Source organism: Calliopsis andreniformis, chromosome 5 (assembly GCF_051401765.1).
Source record: "Calliopsis andreniformis isolate RMS-2024a chromosome 5, iyCalAndr_principal, whole genome shotgun sequence".
NCBI lineage: Eukaryota > Metazoa > Arthropoda > Insecta > Hymenoptera > Andrenidae > Calliopsis > Calliopsis andreniformis.
This window is the reverse complement of record NC_135066.1, coordinates 10,818,804-10,831,298: the sequence shown is the minus strand read 5'-3', so window position 1 is coordinate 10,831,298 and position 12,495 is coordinate 10,818,804. Positions and strand designations below refer to the sequence as shown.

Sequence of the window (12,495 nt, the reverse complement as noted above, 5' to 3'; positions counted from 1 at the left end):
GAAAAACTTTATCTTTATTCGAGTAACAATAAAATGGTCCCCTAGCTTTTTATGCTGCATGGGTCCAGCAAAGTCGCAGCGCCTGAATTTATGGTAGAAGGTAACACAAGTAACCAGGAAGCGATTCAGTAAAATTCAATGCTTCCTTAGACTTATGAAAATGTTCTTTAACTGATTACACATGCGTAGTTTCGTTCTGTTTCTCACAAAACAACAAAATCGCTTTCAAATTTGAATAATATTATGTGGAATATATTTGTGTTTGAATTTCTAACTGTTTCTTGTCTTTTATGGTAACAAAACTCGTTCAAGAACTTCCTGGGAAGTAATGTTTTCCTTGATAAAAGGAGTAGTGAAAAGAGGACAGGAATAACAGAGATGAAGTGACCTTTGTCAGATAAAATCCTTTACATTGAGTATGATTACCATACGATCATGCAACACTCGAGAAAATGAGAACGACAGATAAGCAGACATTTATATTAAATAGGGGACAATTAAAGTTGCAAATAAACGCAGGACAGTACTTTACAGTAAAAAAAATAGTATTTGATAATTCTGGAGCACCTTACGCGTCCAAGATTACAGTAGAATTAACTTGTGCAATGGAACATGAATAGACTGCGGATTTCAGTCTATTTGAATTAGACTGAATTTCGGATCAGAATTAGGGTCCATGAATAACAAATTCCAATCGTTAGTTATAGAATATGACAATGTTCATAAACCAATGTGATTAACTACATTTTTCAAAATTTAAAAAATTTTAATGTAGAAGCACTTAACTGATGCTTAACTTTTTATATCTAAAATAAATTTAAAGATTTTTGTTTCGTGGACTTAACCGATTTAGCAAATGAGTAGCTCACATCTACCGTGCTAACAAAGACGAAGTGGGACACTCAACAAAACGATCGACAAATAAGAAAATATTGTTTATTTATGGTATTATCGTTAAATACCAATTTTTGATCAATTTTTGTTGGTAAAAATGAGATAAGGTGCAATCAATGGAAAACGTTTTCCAAAAGTTCGACGGAAATCATCTTGCAGGTAATTCCTTCTCGAAGCTTCGATTCGTCAGTCCCACAAAGATATTGTACGCCTTATATTGATATATTTATATATGTTAAGCGTATACAATGTAAAGAAAATCTGGTCAATCTATGCATACGGGATATTTTGTATTCCATACTGTCAATGAGCAAAATTTGCAATGCGTCTCACACAGACAATTCTTTCTTCCTATCGGGAACAGGACCAAAAAGCAGGAAAACCTTCTTTTCGGATCGGAGTGAAATCAAGTGACATCACGAACGACGTACATTTCTGTGATTAAATGAAACCACGTACTACTCGACTCAAGGAAATAAGACAAGAATACCCGGAAAATTCTCGTTTCGAAGTTTTCAATGGTGAACGAAGTCCTCATCTTCAAAACTTCATTCTAAGTTCATAGATCTGAAATGGATTCACCTGGAGTCCTAGAATCTATGTAGATTCTAGATTTATTTGTATGGAATAGATTCTATTTAGGCATTAGCGTGACAGATTTTGTTGAAGAAAAAGACAGTGATTAAATAACTAATTAAATAAGTAAATATTAATTAATTAAATAACTAAGTAAAGAATTAAGTAATTAAATCACATTTTTAAGGGAAAAAGGGCGCTAATTTTGAAATTGAGAACGAGAAACAGGATTAAAACAGCATCGCGTAGAATAATTATGAACCTAATGTTCATCCTCAATTACAGACACCCAATCTTAAGATACGAAGACATTGATTAAAATCTATTGATGTTACATATTTGTAAACTTAATATAATGTTATTTGCAATGTAAAAATGAGGTACGATATATATTTCCAACTTTCATTATAAAAACTTCCATATTTAAATGAGAGATTATCAGACTCCATGTCAATAATTAAGGATTAAAAAAGAATCTGAAAATTGTAAACGCCCCGATCAGAACGTCCAGATCATATTAGTGCCAATTAAGAAGATCGGACGCGCGAGGTGCTTTTCATTCGCAAGATCAGGGCAAATGAAATCTATTCTCTCATCCTATCGCGCAACATATATGTATAACCATTTATTCATGATAAATTCTTTTCTGCTGACACGACAATTTATAAAAAGAAATCAATTCATTAACGATTTTACTAACTTCAATAGTGATTACCAATATATAGCTGAAATATTGAATCAGTGGCTAATCTTAAATGGTTCGATTAAAAGAAAAAATAACAGAAAGGGTATTGCGATTAAGTGCGGTTAACTGCGATTTTAATCTTTTAAAATTAGAGAGTTCATGGGGCTCATTCAGATGACAATGTAACGCAAGTACACCGATTTCGAGTATCATACTATTCAATTTTTCAATGTTTAAAGGTTGTGAAGATATATATTTATTTTTCATTGTATTATATATTTATTATATGCGCATGTTAATCGTCTTTGGTATGTAACACGCTTTGATTACACTGTTCAACACGGGTCTGATTTTGTAAGCGTGAATAAACATTTCTTATAGATTTCGATGTGCTGATTACGAATCTGCAAACCGTTTTTTTCCAGAACGTACAGTTTTTGAAAAAATCAATTTTGAAAAAAATGACAAATTTTCAACTTTGGGATTTTTTTCTGCTTTTACCGTAGTAGTTATTTAGTTGCTCTTTGCACGAAATAATTCTGTGGACTATCCCGAATAAAATAATATAAATAGTTATTAGATTATAAACATCGAAATAGGTTTAAATAACAATTAAAGTGAAAAGGACACCCAAAACGCACCCATTTTTGCTGATATTTTTCACTTTATTTCAAAAAGTAAGGGTCTAGGAGAAAATTTGACTATACCACGCGATAGAGCAAACCTTTCCACTAAGGAAAGCATCAAGCGAATGTTCAAAATTATTTTTGTTTTCAATATAGAAATAAAATAGTTTGACGAAACGCGCGGCGGCGACAGTGGTACTCAATGACGGCGGCGCGCACCGGTGGACGCCTCGCCTTTCGCCTGCCCTTCCGCGGACCCTATACGCATTGACGTCATTGAGTACCACTGCCGCCGCCGCGCGTTTCGCCAAACTATTTTATTTCTATATTGAAAACAAAAATAATTTTGAACATTCGCTTGATGCTTTCCTTAGTAGAAAGGTTTGCTCTATCGCGTGTTATAGTCAAATTTTCTCCTAGACCCTTACTTTTTGAAATAAAGTGAAAAATATCAGCAAAAATGGGTGCGTTTTGGGTGTCCTTTTCACTTTAATTGTTATTTAAACCTATTTCGATGTTTATAATCTAATAACTATTTATATTGTTTTATTCGGGAGAGTTCACAGAATCATTTCGTGCAAAGAGCAACTAAATAACTACTACGGCAAAAGCACAGAAAAATCCCAAAGTTGAAAATTTGTCATTTTTTTCAAAATTGATTTTTTCAAAAACTGTACGTTCTGGAAAAAAACGGTTTGCAGATTCGTAATCAGCACGTCGAAATCTATAAGAAATGTTTATTCACGTTTACAAAATCGAAAAAAAGTCAAAATTTGTTGAACAGTGTTATGTGCAAGGCGATGTCATTAATCTCTAATCAAAATTTCCTGCTTTTTCTTGGGGATACTGGCTCAAACTAGATTCAGAGACTTGTCTTTTTATCGTTATTTTAGCCTCTACGGTGCTGGATGAAAACTTTATGGGAAATAGTTACTGGCACAGTTTTATCCTTATAGAATAGTAGTTCATTGTTCATTTTAGGCAATAATAAATACAAATGTGAACTAAAAATATTTATTTGAAACATAGTCATTGAATCAGGATTGCATAGTGATTAAAAACAATAAGAATGAAACTAACTCGCTGAGACCTAACTCAGTAAGACAAACTAAAAGATTTAGTAGGTATGTAGAACTAACGAGACACGTCTGGATTTAAATTAAAAGACTAACTCTCTGACTTGTTAATGTTTGGTATTGTTACGAACCTGTTATTAAAACTTGATATTGTTAAGACATGAACACTATGAATAGTAGACACGGAAGTAGGTTTTCTAGTCTTAAACATTTTCTTAACAAATTTTTTAAATTACGCTCTAGCAAAAGGCGTACAGACGTTTGGAAAGTGTTGTCATATCCTGAGAAACAAACTAGTCTTGAATAATGAAGCCATGTGCAATGAACTTTCATATACGAATGTACTGGGACAGCTACCTCAAATATTCATTTGAAAGCTACCGCTGAATATCAAAAAATTTTTTTGTTTTTACTCTGTCTTGTAAGTTAATGAAACGCGTTACTTTCCAAATTATGATTAATTCAATATACATGTACGTATCTGTTTATACAGTTGGTGCCATTATGGTCTCAAAAGCGATTTACGATAGCAACTTATTGTCAGACGTAGACGTATATGTAACTTGATAATTAAACAATCATCCACACCGTGTGAAACGTAACGAAAAATCTACATTGTTTGCAATTAAAAGATCAATTAAAAAAATATTAACTCTCAGAGTCAATAAATTAAATTCATTGGCGCGACATTCTTCTGAACACGTTGATCGACGCAATATTTTCATAAATTCCGTCTTATATAGATAACTAACTTTAGAGCTTTTGATACAATTTTTTAATAGAAATTATTGAATATTACTAAACCGAGAATGACTGAAATTATGGATATTATCGCGATTTTATACATAGAAGAAGTTCATTCATAAGTATAAAATACTTATACCATTACTCCATTATGCAAAACTACTTATATACGTATAAAACATAAAAAGAAAATATATTACGTATTAATTTTCTACCATTTCTTTAGATCGACTTGTATTTAAAATCTCCTCTTTAATATTCCATACTACTCGACCATTTACATTTATTGATCTTAATAAATCATATTATTCCTCCGTATTCATTCATAAATATACACGAAAATAATTTGCTATATTATTCGCTTACAATACTACAGTCGATATTTCAAATATTATCGCTGTCGGGGCATTTTTCTACGTCGTAAAGAGATTTACACTATTTATCAATTATGCAAAGTACAACGGTATTCATTCCAATAATTATCAACGAGACATTCGGGGATGATGAAAACGTCGGAAATTATACAACAGAAAGTATTTTATGTATTAATTACGTTAATGACTACCTCAGTTACTATACGTTTTTCTTTCTAGACTAGAAACAGTCCACTAATCCATGAGGATTTGTTTTAGCCTAGGAGCATACGACCGACAATTATAATTAATTATGTCGGTCTAACTAAAGGCTGATCATAGACTGAACAATCTTTCTTTTTCTATTCTTTTCGATTCAAAATTCTATTCAGCCTGTAATCTGCCTTCAATTAAACCGACAAAATTGTCGGTGGTGTGCGCCTAGGCTTAACAAGGTATAGCCAAGTGACGTATAAACGTACTCTACTGTATGAAATAAAGTATTTGAAGTTTATTTTATATTTTAAATATGCGTAAATGAGTTTCAAATTTCAAAACAAAACAGGTTTCATATTCTACCCTTTGCAACGAAAACACAAGTCAAGCAATTCCGATTCAAATCGCAACAAGATCCTGACGATTATCATCCTGTATCACCTAACGGCGGCTGACAAACTTGTGTAAAGCATTATTCACTAATGATGGGAATGATATCCTTGCAAGTATATGGATACTTGGAAGGAAAATATCAAATTTCCCCAAGAACTTCTTAATATTATACTGCTATTGGATATGATCGATTGTTCTAGAATATTTAGAAAAACGTATCCATCCATCGCAATTTCTCAACTAGCAACAAGCAGAAAAGAGTTTCTCTCAAAATTAGGAATATGTTACCTAGAAAACGTAATAGAATAAAGAATGAAATTAGATTTTAATTCTGATTACACGTTTTGTGATAAAATCTACAAATTGACCTCTGCTTTTTAATAAGTTTTTGTTATCCCTACTTTTGTTATCCCTAATACATTTTCCATTTTCTTAATACAATTATCCATTTTCTCGCGTCGAATGAATACTTCCTTACTCTATATCTCTACTAAGGCAACAACAAGGAATTTTTTGTTGCTGTTCTACGCAGCCTGAAAAGTCGTCGCTTCTTGCCGAATGTTTCTCTAATTCGTCTCTCTATTCCTTGCAACAAATATAACCGCTTGTTATGCGTCTCCATTCGGAGCAGCAACAACTATTCCTCAAATTACGTAGCTTCAGCGTGGACGAAATATTTCTAGAAGTTACTATCCCTTAGAAACATTTTACAACAAGAGGCAATAAAACGTTTCCCTTTGTTGCCTCAGTGTAGCCATACCTTTACATTCCCAAATAGCTCCCATAAAACGATTGCCAATACTTATACCGATCAAAACTAAATCACTAATTGAATTAATTCCAACACAATCGTTCACGCGTACAGAATATTCGCGCAACAGGTCCACCCACCCTAAACCATAATCATACCACTCAGCGAACCCCAAACAAAGAGAACAACATAAAGTAAACATGAAATTGCTTACATTCGTACAAGGCGTCAAGCAGTCGATCAGCGTAGAAACGTCATACGAGCACAAACCAGATGAACACATTGCAAGGAGGAACAGAAGTCGATACGTCGCGTGCATCATTGCAAAAGAGACTTCACTGGAGAACTCGATTGACAGACCTTGAGCGCGTTTCTCGCGGGGGCCGAGGACCAAAGAAAGCGTCTGAATATATTGCTCTCGTTAACAGGTGATAAGTAAATTAGCGACGGTAGATGGTAACGGCGCGAGGCATCCTAACGATGTGCCGATTAATGGCGCAAATGGCCGGAGACCGGCTCTATTCGCTTGTTGACTTTCTGTGTTCGGAGAAGAATCGAGGCGTTCTCGAACATCACGTGTGTCTGATCACGTTTAATCGCTGCGAGCCTTTTGGCGAACCATCAACGTCGTCCCCTACCATGGCAACGTGCAGACTCGTGTCGTAAGGAAAGAGGGACTGCCCTGATTCATCTGACTCCGCCCCGGCCTATTTTTTTCTCGCGACTTCCGTTCGTTACCTCCAGCTGGGAAAAACGAAATCTTCCATCAGACGTAACCCAGGTCAAATCAAGAACTCAATTACGAACGCGATAGCGCGTCGATAATATACGATTACACTTCCGCTGACGAATCTTTTTGTCGGATTCTTCGAATTTTGTGCGATAAGATGAACCCAATGATATTTCGGGTCTCAGTTTTTGAGGCTGAGCGGTCTGATATTGGTGACAGTAGGTATTTGTAGGATAAAGAACGTAATCTAAGATCGTTGTATTGGGATTCATATATGCACGTGTGAGTATTTGGTTTTGTGGTGATCTGGCGAGTCAACGGCGGACGTTATGCAATCTACTATGGTTATATGATAGTATTTTTGTTATTTGATGTGACGTGTGAAAACTGATGAAAAAGTATTGTTTTCTGTTAAAGAAAGTGTGTGATATAAGAGGGATGACTAAATGATGGACATTCGTATGAAATTGTGAGTGACAGTTTTGTGTGTTCGTGAATCGAAGTGGTGGCGTCAATGATGATAGACCTAGCATCCAATGTCTTTTGTAAGCTAGCGATCTAACCTTCTAATTTTGAAGGCTTAAGTACCTTCTTACCATCTTTGTGTCATACGCGAATTCATTGGACTGGACAAGCAATGCTTTTTTTCTGGCCCACACGTTTGAAGTTTCAACGTTCCATTACCATTTTTGTATCACGCTCAACGTTAGCGGCTGTGTATGAAATAAGAGTTACCCCTCTAATACCTCTGCTTCCCTTGGTAGAAGCAAGTGGCCAGCCGTGGAATCATGAGTCGGTGGAGCTTGTTCTCCCCTTGAGGGTCAGTAGTAGGAGAAACGGTACGGACACGGAAGGGTATGTGGAAAGACACATTCAGGCGTAGAAGCTACACGATTCAGCCATTTGCACATTCTCTTGGTCAGTCTACCAGTAGCGGATCTACTTCAGTAGCTCCTGTGAGGCACCAAGGAGCAATAGTTAATGGACTGAATCATGTAGTGCCCTACGCCTCTCCGACGTACTGATCTTCAAGCTGGTAGAGCTCGCACCATCAATCGTCTATTCCATAATTGCATTAGCGCTGGACTATTCCACCATAGTTAATGGTTGCAAACTGTCGGTAGGTGCAAGATAGTACATAATTATAAATGTAAATACACTTTGCAGCAAAATTAATATATTAAGCAAGCAAAATTAAATAACATATTTAAAAATCGATTACGAATTTTCTAACTTTAGCCCCATTACCACTTTTTTATGCGTCATCGTAAAATATTAAATGTTTCTTAGACCATTTTTTCGTTCCTTGACATATACTATCAATGTTAAAGTTCTTAATCGTTTTTCTTTACCATCTCTACTAAGCAATGTCTGATATACATTATCACATTCGTATTCATCGCTATAATTTATTATTTACGCGTCTGTTGGTATTTGTTACGTATTTCTCGGACACATTAACTACTCCGAAATATATCATGATTAATATAGCACAGATACTGCTGAATGAAGTACACATGAAACATACATTTACTCTACGACATAATTGAGTAACCAGACGAATTATATATAAACATGATTTACCTTAACACCCACGGGATGAAGGCAGCTCGACGAATATTCCAGGGGGTGTCTGCTGGACCTAAAATCAGAAAAAAACAAAATATTAGAAAATCAATTTTTAAATATAACAATTTTGAAATTTGTTGATATTTCAAATTTCAAATTTTTAAATTTTTCAATTCTAAAGTCTGGACTATAAATACTAAATTTTATTCAAACTATTAATCAAATAAAATAGCACTTACATTATTCTTCACGTTCCGGCGCCCGAACTCTCCTTCTGTGACACTATGTACTGATACACATTGACCTTTTATCCCAATAAAAAAATTAAACATAAAAGACTAAAGCACAACCGAAAATAGTTGACGAACAACACTGACTCTATTATCGCGTCTATCTAAGTTTCAAATACAAACGAACAATAGTCATTGAGCAACTATGCTTTGCAGAACAAAAACAAACTTTCACGATCACACGTAAATTTCACCATTTTACATCACTAATTCAAATTGACCAATTGCTGGGAACATTCGTTTGAATTGATCGTTAACTGTCATGGCGTCGCGTCAGTTTCACTTTGGCGCCAATTTCTTTCTCTTTGATTCAAGTCGAATATCTGTAACAGAAAAGGACGAATTTAAACCAAATATACTAAAAAATACAAATATTGTGCGATTGAATAACAAGTGGACTCGAAATATATTGTAAAATATCATAACTCAATGCATATAAAGTTATTAATGAATGCTAGAAATGGAATAGAAAAGTCGGTTGAACTTTTCTCAAGAAATCGAACGAATCTCTATCCAAAAATTTATTCTCATTGGATAAAAATAGTAATAAGAGGCAAATGCAAATGTTAATAGTGTTTAAAATAAATAAACGCCAATAAATAAATAAAATAACCTTATTAACCAACAAATTTCTAAAGCGTCCGAACCCTCCAACTGCCACCAAATGTATGACAACCTTTCGTCTTAATTCAATGACTGTAGAAGTCATGTTGAAGTGACTGGTAGATGACAGTAGGTGATGGTAGGTGGCAGGAGGAGGTAGACCAGTAGCTCGACAATTTAGCTTCTAAGGAAATGCTCAAAACATATTAATTCTTATTCGTAATCACAAATTTTCAATAGACCTTGTCCGAACTTATTTAGGTAACGACGAAAGTCATAAAAACGTATAAAACATTTCAGGATAAATGATTTTTTAACCTACCACTAACGAACATAATTTTCTAATGTCTACGTTCTAACGCTTTTTAGCTGCCTGTAACCATTCCTTCTTATGGAAGTCAGATCTCAGTGTATTATGTAATTTAGAAATACATACATTTATATTTAAGCTTTACAACTATATAATATATATACATTACCTTTAATTTTGATTATTAATTGCACCCGTGGAATCAATCTGCGAATTCGCGTAACATCTTCGCGCTACTTTAAGTGGTGCAAAAATCTGACTATTGGGGGCGCTTTTAGAGGTGCCACCAAAGATGGTCAAATCAATTTTTCATATAGTAATATCAAACTAACTTGAATAACTTATAATGTAAAAAATAAATATTTCACTTCTTCTTGTTTAAATCTATTGTAAATAATTATTTAACACGGATTCGAATTACAGAATTGAATAGATATTACACTTCAAAACTTGTACCATAGACTAATAAGAGTAGAACTATCATGTCTCATTAATTTTCATGACTTGGTTAAAAATTCCATAGCCATCTACTGGCAAAATCAATGAATTAATGCTTCTGTTTGAATTTACATATTAGAAACGAAAAATTTAAATGTAAAATATCTTACTTATAATTATTTAAATTTACTAACAGTATTAAAATAAAAATTTAAGTTCTCCTTCTACTTACTACTTACTTATTTAATTTTATACGTTAATAAATAAAGAAGATTAACGAACAAAATTTATATTAGAATACACAAAATCACACAATAAAATACAATGGCATAAATCTTTAGATTAAATCGATTTACTTATTTTTTTCATTTAATGGAAAAGTAATAAATGATTGAATTCTTTAATAAAAATTATGCCATTGTACTGCAATTTTCATCGAGATTCAATAGATTTTATTCGTAAAATGTTTTTTTATTAATGACAATAATTTCACATTTAATTGTTCAAATCGTGTAACAGCTTGGTCAGTTTGTATCAAGACAATTATTACTCTTTCTTCTTTGTCTTTTCCATAGGCCGTAAGCTTTCTCTAATCTTTGGTATTACTTCCGTGAATATCACTGTTCCTGTAAAGACTAGGAGCGTACCGATCCAATGATAAATTGTAAATGGATTCTTAAAGTACGCTATAGAGAAAAGTAAAGATAAGAATTTTCGTAACGTTATTACCAACGTTACTGTGAGAGACGTGCATTCTGATGTCAGTACGAAAACGGAACTAATGCACATGTATCTGAAATTGTTGTTAAGGATAAATCATACATAAATATTAAAATTTCGTTCATCTTATAAATTAATTAAATACTTGAATATTGATAAAAGGATACTGCGTAAGAATGTTTCCTATCAGATATAAAACTAATATTGGGACACTTAAATTGATCACTGGAACATGGAATGACTCAGATGCGAGTGCATACTTGAAATGCTCCCAAATATTAGGTGCCAGTGTTAAAAAGAATGGTAAAGGCAACAAATGCTGTAAGAAAGGTTGTATATTACGTACAGCATTATTTCATGAATACATGTACAATGTACTGACACAAATGAGTACGTACTGTATAATATAGTGCTTCTCTTGCATTTTTTCCATACTTCTTATATAACACCTCTTGATAAATACCCATCCTTGCAGAAACAAATAACGCAATTGTTAACAATGATATTCCCAAAGTCCACCAAAAGAAATCATCCCACGGAGTAGTAGGAACTTGCTCAACATTTTTGGGTTGCAAAGATTTGATTTCTTTGCCACTAACAATTGTACAAATAGCAATTCCAAAAGTAATCATCAATACTGATAAATATTTACTAAGCACATATTTCTTTTTTAAAATAATAACACCCATAACCATGTTAGCTATCAGAGAACCCTAAAACAATACAAGTAATCATTTTACAAGGATTTTAGGAATTAAAATAAAAATTCATTTTAATCTCGAATACTCACAGCTCTGAATATCATATGCAGCGGCATAGGTATATTAAAATCAAATGCATAATTATTGCAAACATTTGCAATGAAAAACATTGTTACTAATACAAGGTAATCTTTGATCCCTATACTTGGCTTCACGGTTCCACATTTTGAAGTGAATAAAAAACCTTCTATTGATATAAAAAGAAACTGTGAGAATGTAATAAGATTTCCACTGCCTGGATCTTCTCTGTAAGAAAAAAAATTATATTAGCCAAGGAAAATCGTAATAAATGATACTATATTGGAAGTATAATCATTTTCGTTATTTTAACTAATATGATCCACTTCTTTTATGAGTTTGACAGCGATAGGCTAGACGAAAACGATCGAAGTTATAAAAGAAATATTGGATATTTACTTAACAAGAAGTTCCAAGAAAACGACGTTACTGCAGCAGCCGAGAAAGACGAAGAGGATTGCAATTGCTGCCCGCATAATTACTATTTGTTGAATGTCACAAAGTTAACCTAAACTTACAAGGCAACAGTGTGCCTTCCACGTACTCGTCCTCGCTTCTGTTTTCAAATCATGTGAAGCACGTTAGCCAACGATTACGGGAAATTATCAGTCAGTTAACATTGCACGGTAATGTATTATATCACGTAAACGTCACATTTTTTCACTCACACGCAGACAGCAAAGAATAACGTATAGGATACTTGAAAGACTTTATTCAATCATATTTAGCTATATATAAATCT

General features: G+C 33.5%; 1 protein-coding gene across 1 annotated transcript; it reads right to left on the bottom strand.

Annotated features, from left to right (window-relative positions):
* Nucleotides 1-10,689: 10,689 nt before the first annotated feature.
* Efr (ER GDP-fucose transporter) lies at nt 10,690-12,456 on the bottom strand. The gene is made up of 5 exons (XM_076377950.1): nt 12,153-12,456; nt 11,765-11,981; nt 11,373-11,687; nt 11,142-11,293; nt 10,690-11,047 (listed from the first exon to the last, which is right to left on the bottom strand). The coding sequence occupies exons 1-5, from the start codon at nt 12,227-12,229 to the stop codon at nt 10,801-10,803; spliced, it is 1,008 nt and encodes a 335-aa protein (XP_076234065.1). The 5' UTR covers nt 12,230-12,456; the 3' UTR covers nt 10,690-10,800.
* Nucleotides 12,457-12,495: the final 39 nt, after the last annotated feature.

What these genes read in the sequence shown, in the direction of transcription:
- Efr (XM_076377950.1), bottom strand. Translation starts at nt 12,229, where the DNA reads ATGCGGGCAGCAATTGCAATCCTCTTCGTCTTTCTCGGCTGCTGCAGT. An exon ending in TGCATATGATATTCAGAGCT is followed by an intron (nt 11,688 to 11,764) that starts GTGAGTATTCGA and finishes GTATTGTTTTAG; the next exon opens with GGTTCTCTGATAGCTAACAT. An exon ending in ATAGGAAACATTCTTACGCA is followed by an intron (nt 11,048 to 11,141) that starts GTATCCTTTTAT and finishes CAACAATTTCAG; the next exon opens with ATACATGTGCATTAGTTCCG.